This window comes from Acomys minous (assembly GCF_964271855.1).
Source record: "Acomys minous genome assembly, chromosome: 14".
NCBI classification, from domain to species: Eukaryota; Metazoa; Chordata; class Mammalia; order Rodentia; family Muridae; genus Acomys; species Acomys minous.
The window spans coordinates 99371991-99391041 of NC_140496.1; the positions used below are offsets into that span (position 1 = coordinate 99371991).

The 19051-nt window shown below is 40.9% G+C and overlaps 1 protein-coding gene across 5 annotated transcripts in view; it reads left to right on the forward strand.

Moving 5' to 3' along the window:
- The window catches only part of COL24A1 (collagen type XXIV alpha 1 chain), a 257071-nt gene that overhangs the window by 16045 nt on the left and 221975 nt on the right, over nt 1-19051 (forward strand). For all 5 annotated transcript variants that reach the window (XM_084757416.1, XM_084757418.1, XM_084757419.1 and 2 more), the window contains 4 exons: nt 4158-5581; nt 10401-10454; nt 13376-13429; nt 16018-16071. In XM_084757416.1, coding sequence (XP_084613542.1) covers nt 4158-5581; nt 10401-10454; nt 13376-13429; nt 16018-16071 — 1586 coding nt within the window. The remainder of the gene's footprint in view (nt 1-4157; nt 5582-10400; nt 10455-13375; nt 13430-16017; nt 16072-19051) is intronic.

The following is a 19051-nucleotide window of genomic DNA, read 5'->3' on the forward strand; positions in this document are numbered from 1 at the left end:
GACCCCTTTGACGATCGAACAACCCTTTCACAAGAGTCACCTAAGACCATTGGAAAACAGACATATTTATGTTACAATTCCTAACAGCAAAATTACAGCTATGAAGTAGCAACCAAAATAATTTTATAGTTGAGTGTCACCACAACATGAGGAACTGTATTAAGTAGTCACAGCATTAGGAAGATTGAGAGCCACTGTGGTAGCGAGTATGAGGAGAGAAGACACTGCCCAGAGGAAGGTACAAGACAAAAGAACAGATGCCACTGTTGGCTAATGGGGGAGAGCTTAGAAAATGCCCCAGTCTACTGCCTGAGGTGATAGGTTCATTCTGAGGATTGAGCAAATAGGAGTGAGCCCAGAGGAGAGTGAGGTAGGCAAAACTGGCTTTGCCAGCCCCCTGGATTAGCATGGCTCACAGACAGGTGGGACCATATTAAAGAACTCATTTAAGAAAGAAAATTCTGTTAACACTGAAGGAGTTTGGAAGACATAGTCTTGTTTTCACAGCATCCGTATACCGGATATATCTGGCTGGGAAATAACAGGCAAGTGACAGGGTCTGGTGCAGCATGAGTAGAAAGATGCCAAAGAAAAATGCAAGCCAACATAGCTAAAAATATGATGCGTGCAAAAATATTGCTATGAGATGGTAAATATTCTGATCACTTATTTAAAAAAAAAAAGATAAGGAACATCTCAAGCCAGATCAGCCTTGTGAAGAAGACGATGACAGGCTGACAAGACAGTAGAATGGATGTGACTTGCGGGTTTGGGGAGCTCCAAAGTCACAGAAACAAAACCTTATAGATTGAGATAAGATTGGGAGGAGCATAGAGGAAAATCACACATGACCCGAGACACAGTAAAACAGAGATGGATCTAATAACAAACTAAGTAATTTCTCTTGGAATAATTGTATAAAAGCAAAGACACAGAGAATACAAGAAGTGAATTGTAGATTCTTACTGACTCCATGAAACATTAAATTTTCACAAATACCTTTGCAGGTGCTTTCAGAACATTACTGGGACTGAAAAGTATTCAGAATAAAATAAATTTTCACCGTTCTCTGCTCGCATTGCTGTTAGGTCAGATTTTAGTAGCAGCATCAGATAACAAAGTAAATCAGAAAACTTGTAGCTGGGACATTAAAACTTTAAAAAGTCATAGGAAATGCATACCAATAGTTGCTGGGAAACAAAAGCAATGAAAAGAGCACTTATGGCATCTAGAAGATTGGCTAGAACATTGCTCAGGCAGATTTCTAGCTTAAATATCCTCCTATGCCAGTTAGGAAGACTTAACTTGAGAAAGCAGAACAAAGGAAGACTAAAACCTGATACCAATGCATAACATAGAAAATAGACAGAAGGGGGAAAATAAATCAAAAGGCTGCACTTTTGAAATGACCAGAAACAGCATTATCTTAAGAACAGTGAAAAAATATTCCAATCACAAAAGGAAGTAAAGAACGGTAAAAATAGACGCCCAGAAAAGGATCATGAAGAATATTATGTGAACGTTTTATGAGTAGTACATTAAACATCCTACATGAAAATTCTTGTTCCTTATAGAAATACAAACTTCTAAGGTTGACTGTGACAGTGCAATCATGAGTTAGGACTCAATTAGCAGAGGAAAGAGCGGTGAACACTGAGGGAGCGATGACAAAGTGTAGGTGCTGAGTTCAGGTGGCTGAAGAGTTCTAGGATGTCATGAGAAACAAAACCATGATTCCAGAATACTTAAATAGACCTAATTATTAAATTTAGTTAATGTTCTACAATGCTACCTTAAAAATTGTAATATGATAAAGATAGGACAATAAGGCGCAAAGAGATTAGCTGCATTTGTAGTGAGGCTTGCAGTCTGCCTAAATGTAAGTGAGGAATGTGGGCAGACACTGAAAGAATAGCCCACACCGGGGAGCAGACTGTGTCAGGAATGCATTCCTGGTTGTGCACTTACTGAGTGATAACTGTTCAAAATCATCTGACGCTTTTACAAGTTATTCGCCATAAATACTATTATACAGTAAAATTCAAGGAAGCGTTCTGAAGTGCCTATAGGATATCAAGAATACATATCCATTTTTAAGTTTTTGAATTAATCCTCTTCCTAATAAGACTTCAGTTAAATAAGACCAAGTGACTTCTTGAAACAGGCCTTCCTGCAAGGCAGGTTTTCTCAGGACAAAGCCTGCCCTTGATGCCACATCAGGGACTTATCTTGTGCTACAATGACTTACTTGACACACAGGGCAATGGCTTTTACAGCCTCTATGGTAATATATATTTTAATTTTAAGTATTGCAATTTTCAAAGAAGCTACACTACTCCATGGCTTCCTCCTGAGAGTAAGACACGCACACATTTGTAGATAGAGACCACTGGGCAGGAATCCCTCAAGTCAGAGACTGACAATGCACACACTTCAAGAGTGTGAGTTTTGTTAAAGACTGGTGATAAGTACAGTTAATAGATTTAGCTGGAAAGTAATTGATAGTGCATATGAAAACAACCATGTTATGGGATATAATAAAAACTTTATATTAATTATACTGAAATAACACAGGTGATCAGTAGTATTTTTTTTTTTACAAATTATATACTATTGTTTTAAAATTGGCTGCTGAATCTCCAAGTGAGCTTACATTTCTGCATTGTTGTTGATGGAAAAGACTGAGGCCCATTAATGCATAATATTTTAGATATAAACATTTATGTCCTTTATGACTGCTATAAAATCATAACTACTTCATTAGCAGCTGATAATTGTATGTTAACTGGTGTGTTTTGTACATATCTCTGTGAGAAAGCATTTTAAATACAGTATTAGATTATATATGGATACTATTCTGTAATTATTTCATCTCTGCACAGTTGGCCAACTTGCAGCCCAGCGTCTATCTCCCTGTTTAATCTTTGCAATGAACAGAAACTGCCAACTGTCTGTTGCTTTGAATAGTGCTAAATATTCTTAGCTAATCTTACCTTATTTCATTTTCTTTACATATTATAATTCTTTCACAAATATGTAATAATCCATCCAGAGGTTATTCCCAGCACACATAGATGCAGGCGGGAGACTTCTAACTGAAGGAATCCTAAGAATCACACCTTTGACTAAGCTGGCTGCATTTTTAGGAAAGGTTTCATTCATTATTTAATGAGTGGCATGTAAAGCTATATGACTCTAAAGGTGAATATGAAGTCTGATTGGATTCTAGTGGAACAAGCTTATTCATTGAGAAATTCTGGAACTCCTTGCAAGGAAATAGTAGAAGCACAATAATGAACCAGACAGAGCCCGTCTTCCAGGAGTTTACAGCTGAGTGAGAGAGCCAAGCAGATCACGGGCAATAATGTGGTGAACAATAAAGTCTTTAAATCCACAATTATATGAAAGCCATATTATAGAATATGCACATTACAGAATAACTATTCAAAGGGAGTCTATGGGTTAAGTAAAAAAAAATCACTGAAGAGAACTGGAAACATGAAGGAAAGAGAAACTCGAAAGTGACGTCAAATGCTCACAACAGAGCAAATTTAAATTCTGCTTCCCTCTTCCTCAAGAATTTGGGTAACCAAGGTGCTCTAAGTGTAGTTAAGGTATCAGGCACATAAAGCCACAGTTAGGCTCCCAGAAGTTTGAAAAATTAGAATTTGAGTAATGGTGTGTACTGTTTACAATGAGGGTCGTGAATTGCAGATTACTCTCCTGAACAGGGTGTTCAGTTTCACCTGAACATAGATGTCATTAAATGTTACCTTATACGTTCAGGACATGTGTGACAGTTCAGAGCTGGGAATGTGCATTTATCCCAGAGGGGCAAGAGTCCTAATAAAATGGGAAAATCAAAATAGGTAATCTGATTTTTAAATTATTTGGGAGGATAAAAGATAGTGATGTGTGTGTGCTCATGTGCACGCATGCACACACACACACACACACACACACACACACATGCTTCATTTAAATTTTTGATGGTAACCCTCTCTCACTATCTTTTGCTACCCCAAAATTGCTTATTGTTAGCACATGCTTACTTATGTTGATTGAAAAGAAAGTTTTGTTTTTATACGCAATATATAATGAATATATGAATATATAAGAGTAAGATCCTTTCTCCCCTTTTCTCTTTTCATTTCCAGGCATAGATATTCTTCACCAACTAGGCCTTGGAGGCAAAGACGTAAGATACACATCCACAGTGATGGCCGTGCCGTCATCATCCACAGCATTATCTCAGGGGGTCCAGTTAACAGAATTTGGCGTCCTTTTGAAAGATAGTGCCTACATTGAGTCACCTCTTGTGAACATTTTACCAGTGAGTTTAAGGCAGCCACTGACAATATTGATTGGGTTGCAATCACACAAAGTGAACAATGCATTTCTCTTCAGCATTCGGAATAACAACAGGCTGCAATTAGGAGTGCAGTTACTACCGAAGAAACTCATAGTGCATGTTGGAGGAAAGCAGTCAGTGACTTTCAACTACAGTGTCCATGATGAGCGATGGCACTCATTCGCCATCACCGTTAGCCACCATGTTGTCTCCATGTTTGTTGAATGTGGAAAGGGAAAGTTTAGTGGAGCGACGACTTCAGAAGCTCTGATCTTTGACCCTCACAGCGTGTTTACCTTGGGAAGTATGAATAGTAATTCTGTCCACTTTGAGGGAACGGTGTGCCAGTTGGATATTATTCCTGCCACAGCAGCATCTGCAGACTACTGCAGCTACGTGAAACAGCAGTGCCCCCGAGCAGACGCATCCCAAGCCAAAGCGAGCCTTCCTCACACAGCAGTAATTCCAACCACACACTCCGCGCACACTGCCTTGCCCGAAGGGTTTGGTGAGGCAGAATCACCACAGAAGACGCTTGCAGAACACAACCCCTTACCCAAAGAATTCAGTGAAATAGAATTGGCGCAGAAGACATTCATGGATGGCAAAGGCATTCCAAATAACAGAAACAATGCTTCTGCCGCAGCACGTGATAGTCAACAGCACCAGACATCAAGGTCTCTGTTCGCTTCTTTCCATTCAGGGAACATCTCAGCTGTGTCTCTCCCAGACAATGGAGTTCAAGCTAAAGAAATAACCACCCAAGAGGAGAAAATGTTAAACCTGTCAGTGTCCCATCACCACCCCAGCGAGGCAAAAATGAGTAGAGAGAAGAACTTCAGCCGTCACTTAGCTGCATCAGACAACATCACCCAACACGATGAGGAAGCAGCTGGCCTGCCCCTGCCTAAGGAAGCACCATCTGGCATTGCATACGCGAATCAAGATGCCGTGACTAATCTTAAGAAGGCTATCACAACCAATCTACACACCAATGAACTCGTGGAAACGGAACAGGTTTTGAATACCACCTTGTATAGAGTGACACATGGGCCCACTGTGGATAACCACCTTGAGCGAAGGAAGGATGGTGAATCTTACCCTGATGCTACTTATCCCACAGAAAATAGCTATGACACCCAGCCTTACGATTACTATTACTATGAGGATTATATTGCAATGATTGACATGGAGTATCTGAGAGGGCCAAAAGGAGATGCCGGACCTCCCGTAAGTTGGCGTTCTCTTCTTCAACCATGTCTTAATGCACTAACTTACTGTGTATTTCAAAAAGGCATCTGAATCATGCAACATAGGGTGGACCAGATCTGTCTAAGAAATGTACCCTGCCACAGTGGGTGACGTCATGCTTAGAACGCATCAGCCAGAAAGCAACACTGTCTCAAATTACGCTTAAGAAAAAATTGGTAGGCTGAAAAAGTTACCTAATTCTGGGTAAAGTGGTGGGAAGACTATGTTTTTCTAATTCAGTGGAAATCCATCCAGGAATTTAACTGAAAAGTATAGATTTATATTTTTTATAAAAACCAAAAGCATTCACCCAATACCTAATGTTAAAAGGGTATATAAAAGTTAGATTGAGGAAAAATATAGTAAATATACCAATTAAGTATTCCTTTATTAAAATAATGTTAAATGGACTATCAATGTTTTCATATAGACATTATTTTGTAGATAACTGCTAGAAATGTCATCATTCTCAGTGAAATATTTCCATTCCCATCGTGAATAACATATTTCATTGTCTCTTTAATGATGTAGCCAGCTTACAAATGGATTAATATAAGCTCTACCTACGTTATATAAAAATACTGAGTTAGGCAAGCTACTTTGGAGAGAAAAGGATCAGATTATTTAATGGAGAACCCCAAGCCAACTTAATAATATACAAACAAAATTGTGAAACCTTGGTCCGATCTTTTCAGCTCCGAATTTCTTCCATTACGCAGGTACACTTGGAGATGAACATCTGAAAATTTCTAAAATCATTTAAAACCTCACCTGAAATTAGTGTTGTAACTGCTTGTTTGGCCTTTGATATTTGTATATCTTAAGTAACTAGCCTGTATATTTTTAGAATTTTATTTTAAAATTCTAAGCATATACCAAAACATGTCCAGAGGCACAGCTTTGTATTATTATCTTATTGTCTTATGTGTGTGGGTGTTTTGCCTGCATGTGGCTCTGCACCAAATGAATGTCTGGTGGTCATGGAGGCTGTAGAGGGCCACCAATCTCCTGGAGTTACAGACTGTTGTGAGCCACCACGTGGGTGCTGAGAATTGAACCCAGGTCCTCTGTAAGAACATCAAGTGCCCTTAACTTCTGAGCCATCTCTCCAGCACCTACATGACACTTCTTTACTTAACAAAAACACAACTTGAGTTATTGGTTGGCTTCTGGAAACTATAGACTGGGCAGACTAAGGTAATGCCGCGTTCTTGGCTTATGTCTCCCTGTAGTTATTCCTTGAGGCAGATGTATTTTCAACAACTCTTCCTAAGGCAAACTGTTGGCAGTTACAATAAATCCAATAGATGCTCTGTTATATGAGATAAGCTTTTATACATAAGAACAACACAGTGGTTCTATTGAATTGCTGAGAGATTGGATTGAACAAATAGGTGCCTCTTACTCTCCTCAGAAACTCAGTGTACTGGGATTGAGCCTTTGTCTCCTAATCTGTCTGTAGAGCCCCAAGAAGTTACTCCAGCAGGATTTTTTAAGCACTAATGTGTGCTATAGATGTTTCCTTCATCTCTGCTGAGCTTGAGGCAGAAGCACGATGTTCGCTCTGAGGGAACCTACATTTCAGTAAGAAAACTAACGTCCATGTATGACTGTATCTTGTGGTGACGCGAGCTGCATACCACTGGGTGTTGGAGAGGTGGCTCGGCATTGTTAAGAGTGACTATCACATTTGTCATTAGTTTTTGGGCAGCTCACAACCACCTACAAGCCCAGCTCCAATGGAACTGAAGCCTCTGGCCACTGAAATCACTGCACTCATGAGTGCACACACACACACACACACACACACACACACACACACACACACACACGTAACCACACAGTGAAAAACAAAATAGATCACATGCTGCTGAAAGACATAAGTTAAATGTGTGGGGCAAAAAAAAAATAATATTTGGGAACAGATCCTGTATGGATCCCATATGGATCCCCTATGGATCCCCTATGGATCTCTGCTGGTGGCAGGTTCTTAGCACAGAATGATATAGGACTGGGCCTTAGGGACTAAGTATAGATAAGAAAGGCAGATTTTACTTCTTAACACGGGGAAGACAGTGGTAACTGTCACTCATTGATGTGGACGATGATCTAACTAGGCTTTCATATGCATTCTCTTAAATGAGCTTTGCAATATTAATACAACTGTCCTCACGTTTCAGTGAAAGAAACTGAGGCCGGAGGAGTTCGTCTACTTACCAATGATAACATGGCTTGTAAATGATGCAGCCAGGATTTGAATACATATTCTCTGTCTCTAAGGCCAAACTCTTTCACTTTAGGTTAAATAATGACAGACAAAAGCCCAAGCAAGGTAGTGTCACCTCACAGTCTTGACTGTTAAACTAACAAGCTTTGACATTGTTCTTGGGAATTCTATAGATTTCTAAGCAAAAGTCAGTCTGGCCATGGTACCCAAAACAGATGGGAAATTCCTGGTCCCATTTATGATTGGGACATTATTCAGGTTGGCAGAAGTGAAAGTGGGAAGGTTGGATTTGAGAGATATTTTGAAGGGAGATTATATAATAGAGCTTGGGCATTAGTTGGCTCTAGGGTCCAAGTAGAAAAAGAGAGTCATAGATTGTCAGGATTTAATTCTGCAGACTGAGAATGTAGTAAGCACATAGTACTGTGCTTACTACAAAAGCCAGGGAGGGAAAAACACTTGAGGGAAGAAATTGATCAGTTTGCTCAGAGCCACAGAGGAGTCGAAGAATGGGAGCTGAGTGGTGGTGAGGAATCCCTCCTTCTTTCTGATGAGAAGGCCACAGCTGAGCTCCAGAGTCCCTCCTTCACAACTGTGGAAGACTGAAGGCAAAGGTCAGAGAGCGAGTGGAGAATCAACAGTGGCAGATGCATGTGAACTTGAAGCGGCTGCCTGACTTCCTGATGGTCTGTGTACGCCTGTGGCCTGGCCAGCTTCCCACTTCCAGGCGATAGCATTTTTCTGTCTGCATCCCCGTACAGTTCTTCCATAGTGTGTTTTAAATTTTATAGACACATAATAAACATTCATGTTTATGCACAATGTGATAAGTCAATAATGCAGAAAATCAAGGTACTAGGCACTTTTCTCTCCACATCATTGTGTGTGTGTGTGTGTGTGTGTGTGTGTGTGTGTGTGTGTGTGTGTGTGTAGAGCCTTCACATTCTGTCTTCTGGTTCTTCCTAAAATATGTAAGTTATTGTAAACTAGTCATCCACTTGCTGGAAGACCCAAAGCATCATTCTTTTGTAAATAGTACCTTATTATATAGCCTCTCTCCTCCTCACCTCCAGAAATCACTTTACTCTCTTCTTTGAGACTGCAATATTTATAATTTTAGCTTCTGTGTGTGAGTGAAAATACACGGTGCTTCTCTGTGTCTTCCAATTCCACCCATATTTTGTGATGAGCTCTCATTCTTATGGCTGAGTTACATATCCGCGCTTGTGGTACACGCCACATTTTGTCACCTGTTCATCTCCTGATGAGCACCTCTATGGATCCTCTCTCTTATTGGTTGCTATGATGAACCTGGGAGAGCGGCTTCTCTCTCCTATGCTGACTTCATTTCTTTGGGTGTGTACATGCAATAGGAGGACAGATGGATTGTGAGAGACCTGTTTTTAGGTTTTGTGGCGTGTCTGTACTAGGTCCTGTAATTGCTATACTGACTTGCATTTCCCACCAATAGGCGTTTATGAGATTTTTCTTTATCTTTGTCGTATTTGTTTTTGTTTGTTTTGTTTTTTTGCCTTTTGGAAAGGGGAGATGATAGCTCATTGTGGTTTTGATTGCATTTCTATAAAGACTAGAAAAGCAGTATTTTTTTTTCTCATGCTTGTTAGACATTTGGATGTATCCTGACAAGAAATGTTCATGTAGATGGTTTGCCCAGTTTCAGAGATGATTTTGTTTTGAGATTTTTAAACCTCTTACATATCCTATGACTAACTTGTCTGATGAATGCTTTGCACATATTTTCCCATACTGCAGACTATCTTTTCATTTAGGATTTATTTTTATTTTGTGTGTATGAGTGTTTTGCATTCACTCCTGTGTGCACTGCATGGCTAACTGGTGCTTGCTGAAGCCAGAAGAGGGTATTGCATCCCTTGGAGCTGGGGCAATAGACAGCCGTGGGCCATCATACAGGTACTAGGAACCGAACCCAGGCCCCTGCCCTCCCCAGGAGCAGCCTGTGCTTAACCACTGAGCCCCTTCCAATTTTACTTTATAAGTCATCTAGCTCTATTAGTGGACTCCTGGTTTGTCACATTTGCTATAAGACAGATTTATTATGCCTATATAGGAAGTATCTCATTGTACTTGGTATAATCTTTTAAAGAACACAGTGACATTTAATGTTTTTATTTTTAGAAGTAAAACTTCTCTTTTGAAGTGTGTTTTTAAAAAAAAAAAAACTGTACTTGAGCTCCATCCCTAAGTTGTATTTCTCCCTCCACAATAAAAATAAATTTAGGTAAAAATCACCCACAAAACTACTAGTTGCGCTCTCTGCAAAAACCAGATAGCATGGCTGTAACTATAGTCCACGGGCTTCCCACTGTCATTTCTGGTCAGACTAAAGAGGAGAAGTGATAGAGTTTCACCTCATGCGCGCTGATTTGGGTGAGGGGTTGATGTTGCTTTGAAACCAGTATCAGCTGGGAAGAGGGAACCAGGTGCGGGTGGAGGAAAGAAGATATCACACTGCAGAGATGTGATAAAGATTTGTGAAAAGGGCGTGCTTACTGTTTATCCCACCTAACTCCTTGATGTTTGCTTCCTAAGGGTCCCCCTGGTCCGGTGGGTATCCCAGGTCCGTCAGGCAAGAGAGGCCCACGGGTGAGTAGACAGACTTCGTTTAGCGCTGTCAGATAGAAAGGTGTCATTCCGGGGTGCTTTTTTTCTCCCTAGTCCTGGGCAGGATGCACATCCTCTGGGCACCTGGATCTTCACACTTAGCTCCTCCAGCGCAGCCTTGCTTGCGTGGGTGGAGGCAGCCAAAAAACCTCTGTGAAAATGCCCAAGGAATAGGGTCAAATTTAGAGACTTGCGGCTGCTCTGGTTGCCTTCTCGCAGCATCGTTAGTTAAAAAGTAACACCAGTGTTCTAAGGGAAGCTTTGTCAAACGAGGCGAACAAGACTTCCTTAAAATAGCGCGCTCCTGGATTGCACAGCAGGAAATACTGGAGTCATTGACTGAAGGAAAAAGCTGCCTTAGGAATCAGCGGTAGTTTCTCACATTACACGGGTCCCACAAAAGATTTATTGCTCTGTTAGAATTAGTTCCCTTCAAGCCTTAAAAAAAAAATAGAAGTAGATTTTTTTTTCTGAGAAAAAGTATTTCTTCAATAACCTAGTAAAAGAATTGTGCGCTACGGAGAAAGATGCAAATAGCTTTAATGATATCGACTTTCTTTGCGCCCCGATTTACATCACACTAAGACTACAAAGCCAAGTCGCTTTGTAAGTAAGTAAAATATTACTTACACTCTCTCTATTCACACCAGATGGTTGTGCGTTTGAAGGCTGAGAACAACCCCACTGTGCTTGAGCTGCTCTTTGGAAGTTTCCACAACTCTGGAGCTCATGGCCTGTCAGACAACTCCCACCCCCGACCCCCCTCCCAGCATCACCTTGTGTGAGGATGCCTTTGGAGGCCGCTTTTCTGTCCTTGGCACTGATTCTATTCTTCACTCTAAGGCTGTAATGTCTCAATGGGGCGGCCTTGGGGTTCTGAATCTCCCATTGTACTCAAGATTCGTGGGTTCCTCCGGTGTCCATCCCTCTTTCATTTGCTCTCCCCGCTCTCCCCACTCTTCCCTAAGGAGCAACTGCCTGCTTCTTGGGACCACTTATGTCAATTGCATTCCCAATTTCATCTTCTTCAAGCAATTCTCTAATGTGAAAGTTGCTGCAAAGTCTCTCTCCCTAATTTTGGCTTTGTTTGGCCACAACCAACAACAAGTCATTCCTCTTTGAAAATTCCTAGACTTTAATTGATACAAGTTTTGCCTAAAGCCATTATGTTGGCTCATGGTTGCACAGCTGAGCTTGGTGAAATAGGGTCAAACCTATTACCCTGACGTCTACAGCAACAACTCTTTCACTAATCACCATAGATAGGTCTCCCTGCCTCCCTTTCTTAAGATTACCAATATCGTGGACTATAATATTTTCTCCTTAGTTTTACTCTTGTTAGATGTATGTTCAATGTCAACATTGTTGAGTCTCCAGAACAATTTTTTTTCCTGGAAAGACAAGTAATTTCTTACTCTGTGTTATATTAAGATACATGCCTACAGAGCACAGAGGCGAGGTCACACAATCCTCCAGGTACCTGCAGACCTGCGAGCTTCATGAGAAGGTACCTCAGTTTCTTGCTCACTGGTGCTGTGAGCTTAACTTCTCTAATTTGTAATTGAGAATAAAGTAGCTGTTTTGAGAGGTTGTCACATGAGTTAGTAATGAGATTGTGAAGTATGAGCAAAGTGCAAGGCACAAACTAAGTTCTCAGGGGATAATCTCTCTCTCTCTCTCTCTCTCTCTCTCTCTCTCTCTCTCTCTCTCTCTCTCATCCTCCCACCCCTTGGTTTTTCAAGACAGGGTTTCTCTGTGTAGCCTTGGCTGTCCTGGGCTTGACTTGTAGACCAGGTTGGCCTTGAACTCACAGAGATCCATCTGCCTCTGCTTCCCTGAGTTCACAGGCATGAGAAAAATCAATGTTTTACAATCAGGTTATAAGAATTTCAGTAAAGTACAATCAAACTGACAAACACTCGAGTGACTGATGGAATACTATGAAATACTAGACTAGTAAGATAAAAGAGTGTCTTTTCAAAGATGTTTTAATCCTGAAACTAAATAGCACAAGTCATGGATGCAGTTCAAACAACATCACAACACTTATTGTGAAATACCTAGAGGCCATATACTACAACCCTAGCGGGCAGTAGTTTCAATGGAATTGTCAGGAGACAGATGTTACTCTGTGAAAATGAGTCCAAGGGTTAGAAGAAAGGTAGAGCAAAACAGATGTGAGGAATCACTGGTGAAGATGTGGCAAAGTTAATGAGTTATCCCAGATGCAAATCTTGACTGCAGAAAGGGATGCACAGGTTGAAAAGAACAGAGCCCAGACAATCACACATTGTTAGGCTTCTGAGTGCTTGGCTTGGATGAAGCAGTAAGCTGTGGGCGCTGTGGACAGAAGTGCTGGATAATGCCACATCTCCTGGCAGTGTTTGATGTAAGGATGAAGTCTACCATTTTGCTGTCTGATTAACGTAGCCATTCTTTCCAAGATTAGAATGTCAAAGGTGGCAGAAAAAAAATTGAAAATACAGTTTAGTGGATCCCCTAGCAATTAGACCAGGGCCTGTCTCTGACATAGACTCTGTTGCCTGTTTTTGGATCATTTTCCCCTAGTTGGGCTGCCTTGTCTGGCCTCAGTGAAAGGGGATGTGCTTAGTCTTGATGCTTCTTGATGTGTTGGGGTGGGTTGGTACGGGAGTGGGTAGGGGAGGGCTCCCATTTTCAGAGGAGAAGAGGAGTGGGGAATGGGGGAAGGGTGAGAGGGTGGGACTGGGAAGAAAGGAAGGAGAGAGTTGCAATGGGGATGAAAAGTGAATAAAAAATGTATAGTTTTATTTTTGTTATTTATTTTAATTAGGCCATATTATATAATCATTATATGAATGTCAAAGGAAACCTTGTTGTTTATATGTATTCTAAGAATAATGAGGCATTTTCACTATTTGCAGGGTATTCCGGGACCACATGGAAATCCTGGGTTACCTGGATTGCCAGGTCCAAAGGTGAGCAACTCCTAATGAGCATTATGTCATTTCCTGACGTCTTAAAAGAATGTTCTCTGCTTTTCCGGCTGGACTTGGGACATAGAAAGTCTGACAGTCCTGGCTCATGGTTCTTAAACAGGACTGTATGGGCAGGTGACCCTGGGCAGCACAGAAAAGCCAGCCAGTGAGCAGCACCCCTCCATGGCCTCTGCTCCTGCTCCTGCCCCCTGGCCCCTCCCTGATGAGCCCTGCCTTGCCTTCCATCCGTGATAGGCTGGGATTGGGAAAGTAAGCCAAACAAGCCCATTCATCCCTGAGCTGTTTTTGTTTAATACTTTGTCACAGTAATAGGAAGCAAACTAACACCCTATCTAGATTTTATTGCCCCTTTATGTACAGTGTCACTTAGCCTAAAGGTTTTTTGGATTTTGTTTTGTTTTGGTTTTTTTTTTGAGATAAGGGTCCTGCTGTGTTAACATGGCTAATGTTGAACTCCTGGGCTCAAAACAAAACAAAACAAAACAACAAAAACAAAAACAAAAACAAAAAACAAAAAACAAAAAACACCAAAAAAACTTCTTACCTCAGTCTCCCAAGTGCTGTGGGTGCTTGCACTTTCCTCTATGCCAAGATTATGATTTTTATCATTATTGTTGCTACTTGATGAATTTGGTCCTTAAATAGTAAAATACCATAAAAGCTGCTTCTTAGATCAATACTCTTGTAACCGCTGATATACCTCTACAGCTTTGATGATAGAAATGGGGGTGGCTATGAACAGACAGCCTAGAAAACCAGCTTTTCTCTCCACAAGTTTCTTCATCTGTGGGACACAGGATTCTTGGTTTTATTTATAGTTTGTAACTAGTAAAATGAAAGCCTGAGCAGCGAGTGGGACTGTGTCTCTGCTCATCTCCTCTTAGCTGGTCAGCTTGAGAACTGTCCAGAAGCTCCATAAATCCATGAAAAAAAGATATAGTTACTTCTCTCCTTCACCGAGAACGAAAACAGTGTTTCCCATTCTCTGAGACTGGAGAGTTGTTTATTCTTATCTGGGAATAGTAAGGAAATTCAAAACTGAAGTTTGACTAATATTTTATGAAGTCTGAGAAATAAGACTCGTTTCTCTTAAGCATTCAAGAACTATCTGTTTCCTGTTGATGCAACGGAACACCATAGGTGGGAAAATTTATGAAGAAAAGTTCATTTTAGCCAATGGTCCTAGGCTGGCTTGCTGCTGGCTGGCTTAGGCATAGTGTGGAATACAGAAGGGGTGGGGGACAAAAAGGCTTGACTTATAGCAGCCTGCCCCTGTAATAGCTAGCCAAAAGCCTCTAAGATGACAGGTCACCCACTGTAGAGATGCCCTTCATTAATCTATTCACTATGTCTTTGTCCCTAGGACCCAAACACCTGCCACCTACCAACATGCCACACTGAATAATTAAGGCCCAGTATGAGGTTCAATGGGAGCAATCCATGACAGCATCACAAGAAAAATTATTTTAATACTGTGTCCAAAACCATTGACTGAAAATTGATGTCATATTTCTCTTGAAATATAAAAGAATTCACTGACTGTGGAAATTACCTGTTTAACAACAACATAGATTATTTTAACAGACTGTCTTTATTTATTTACTTTTTCCAAGATAGGGTTTCTCTGTGTAGCCTTGGCTGTCCTGGGCCCACCAGCTTTGTAGAGCAGGCTGGCCTCAAACAGAGATCCGCGAGTGCTGAGATTACAGTGTGCACCACTGCACCCAGCTCAGAGTGTCTTTTTTATTTCTGATTTTTTCTTAATAATAAAAGTAATATTAATATGTGCTTTCAAGATTAAAAGAATACTCAGGTAATAGTCATATGTTAAAATGTTAAAGTTTGTGATAAGCAATTTTCTTTTATTAAACTATTATCACTCCAATGCTAAAATAATAGTGATAATTCACTGTGTTACAAAAGTAGCAAAAGTAATGTAAATGTTACTATTCTTGTAAAGAAAATATTCTTAATAGTAACATTACTCAGTATTTACTTTTTAATAAACTTCAGTTGTACGTAGGAGGTCATTAGAGCTCAGCTTTTACAAACAAGGCTAAAAAGTATACACTATAAAGCAAATAACCCGTGTCTGGCTCAAAATATTTTTTCTGTCTCTTTTTTTATTCTTTAACAGTTTTTCACATGAATGTAATGGGTTCTAGTCATTTTCACACTCCCGTGCCTTCTGCCACCCTGTTCCCTCCCCCATCTTCCTCCTCTTCCCTGCTTCTCTTTGTGTGTGACCCACTGAGGTTAGAGCTCCTTAAGCACTGAGCAGGAAGTTGTTTACTGATGCCTGAGGAGCAGGTCAGTGGCCACCACTGAGGAAGCGAACTGCCAGGAGCTCCTAGGGAGGCCTCCTGCTCCATGCATTCTGCAGTGCCCATGGGGCCCAGGCTTGGTCTTGCAGCGATATCAAACTGCTGTGAATTCACCGATACACAGTAATGTTACTCAATACCATGTGCTGTTTATAGCACCTGCAGTCATGTCACTGGAGCAGGTAATATATAACTAACATGTAACTAATGCTTCACTAAGTGTGTCTTCACTGTCACACCCAGGGCCCCAAAGGAGACCCTGGGTCGTCCCCAGGCCAAGCTGCTTCTGGAGAAAAGGTAAGTATCTGTCAATGAAATAAAGATCTTTTTATTTGTTATTTATTTTTAATATTTAAAAATAAAACTATCAGGGTGCTGGAAAGGTCGTTTAACAGATGAAAGGGTTTGATGTACATGCATGAAAAACAGACCTTGTATCCTTAGCAACCATATTTTAAAAACTAATATGGCAGACACTGTTGGGATCTGTAACTTCAGTGCTAGAAGGCAAAAAAGGCAAGTCCTAGGGCCTGCCCCAAATTCCAGGTGTAATTAGAAACCGTGCCTCAAAATATAAGGCACACAGTGATAGAGGGAGAAACACAATGTTACCTCTGGCCTCCATATGTGCATATGTGAACAAACACACTCGAGTGCACACGTACACACACACACACACACACTAAAAATATATTATTTTTTTCTCCTTAAAATATATATTTTGCTGTGCGGCCAAAGAAGATAGCAGAAACCTGTCGAATTTTAACAAACAGAGAAATATTTGAAGAATTGAGCAGATTAGGTCCTATCAGCCTCCCTTGTTGATTGAAGTCTTCCCGTTAACTTTGTCAAGTGCCTGCTATGGCCTGACATTGTGCCAGTGAGGAAGAATGGGCTAAAATGTTGTAGCAGAATGTGAACTTGTATTTTTTCCTTTGAGACCGAGTCTCTTGTAGCTCAGGCTAGCCCCAAACTCTCCACATGTCCAAAAATAACATTGACCTCCCCCCTACCTCTGTTCCCCAGGTGCTGGGATTACAGGCTGATGTCCCATCAGATCTAGCCTAGGATGTGTTCTTAACTTCAAAGGTTTTACTGTTAATATATATGATGTGATAACACCTAAATGCAAAGGCATACATTTTAGGAAAGTTCCAGACCCTTTACATGATATGAAGGCTACAGAGACTCCCAGAGAAACAGTTTTCACATCCTATCTTCTAGTTGTAAAGACCAGAACAGAGAAACCTTAGGGCTGTTACTCAAAGGTAGTAACTGGTAGAGTTAGTGATAGAGCAAAGCTTTCTAACTTCTAACCCAGGATGCCTTTCGTGCCATCATAATACTCTGGAATTGTGGGTAAAACTAAGGATTTAAAATAAAGATAGCAACAAACCACTTATTGAGAATGCTGATTTTTTAGTAAAAATATAAATAAAAATTGGGCTTTAAATTATTTTGCTTTTTTACGGAGGAATTAGTGAGGCTCTTATATTACTTAAATGTGTTATTTGATGAATTCATGGGCGTACATAATGCATTCTGATTTCTCTCATCAACCCCTTCTTAACTCCTCCCCACCCTTGTCTGCCTCACTTCTTCCCTACAAATCTCTTTCCCATAATCCTTTGTGTTGTGTGACCTGCTGTGTTTAACTAAGCCATCCGTGCGACCATGGCTTTGCCGATATCCATCGGTTCCTGGGACTCAGCACTTAATACACAATTGAAGACTCCCTACCTTGCAGAATCTATCGATAAGCAATATTTAAGGAGTTAAGGGGCAAGGCGGCACAGGCCCTCCCCCAGCTCTGATTGATTGCTGACAGGGCCAATCTCATACGGCCCAGCTGCAGCGTCTTTGTGATGGTTGCATTGCACCTACAGGATAGTTTTTCACAGCCCCATCGCCATCCTCTGGCTCTTAACGTTCTTCCCATCATCTCTTCTGCAGTGGTCCCTTAGATGGGGTGGAGTAAATATCTTGTATAGGTCACTCACTCTTGGTATCTTGAGCAGCCATGAGTGCAGTCACTGCTGTTTAGACGCAGGTTGGTTTTGTGGTTCACAGAGCTCACAGCCATGTACGACTGTCGATGGCATTTCGCCCCAGGCTGCCTAATCAGGCACAATGGAAGCCAGCAGGGAGAAAGTTCCTAGCTTGGCTCTAGGTTGTTTCGTTTATACCTTGCAGCCAACGTGTGTGGTGTCTTCACCCAATAATCCTCTGTTCCGGGATGGAGGGGGAAGGGGACGACAAAAGAACAGACAAAAACCTGTGTTGTTTTGGGGGTCTCCCTGAACAGCCACTGCTGCAGAGCCGTCCCACCCTGGGGTACTATGAATTTTGTTCAGGAGCCCACTCTTTCCCGGTATAGCATTCTTTAGCCATGCTAAATATCGTCCTTTAATCTCTTCCCTATTTTAAAATTGAGTTATAAGATAGTTTTTTTGTGCACTCTTCGGTTGATTAACCCCATTCCTCACCCCTTGCCTTTGTGCGTGTGTGTTTTGTTTGTGTGGCACAAGACCTCTATGTACCCACAGGCTCCCCAGCCCAGGGAATACAGGTGTGTGCCACCACGCTTTGCTGCTGGTGGTGTCTGTAGGAAGACACTTGGAAAGCTCTTCGCAGATCTCAGACGGCTTTGTTTACTGTTAGAGAATCACAAGTTAAAAACCGTGAACAACTCCAGTGACTGCTGGGTTGAAACCCAATCTTCTAATTGGGTTACAGGAACTTTGATAAATTTAAAGCCACTTGAGAAATCCTAAAAAAACAAATGAACAAACAAACAAAAAACCAACCCAACCCAAAATAAAAAACTAATCTAAAATTTTAGGAATGTTCTTTCTGTTATAGAATTTAATTCATAGAGCCTAAAAAACAGGAAAAGAATGAAAGTCTATTTCCAGAAAGACGATATCTTCATTGACCTGGTCATAGTTATGAGGAAAAGTACTAGGAGAGCTGGGAAACAGGGGTGGCATCTTTAAAATACCTAAATATAGCATGTTTACTCTCTTATTAGATGTTGAAAATTAGAGGTTGACTTCAAAATAGAGGCTCCAGATTAAACCTAAGCATTCGTATCAAATGCTTGGTTTTATCTTTCTCTGTGATTTTGGGGGGGGGGACAAAATATAGGGTGGCTTTGTGTGGGGTGGAAACGTGAACACTGTCTGGACTTGAGGCTCATGTTTTCACTTTTGACTTATGATGTACTAACCATGCCTAAGAGTGTATATAAGAAATGCAGTTAGATATAAAATTTAAT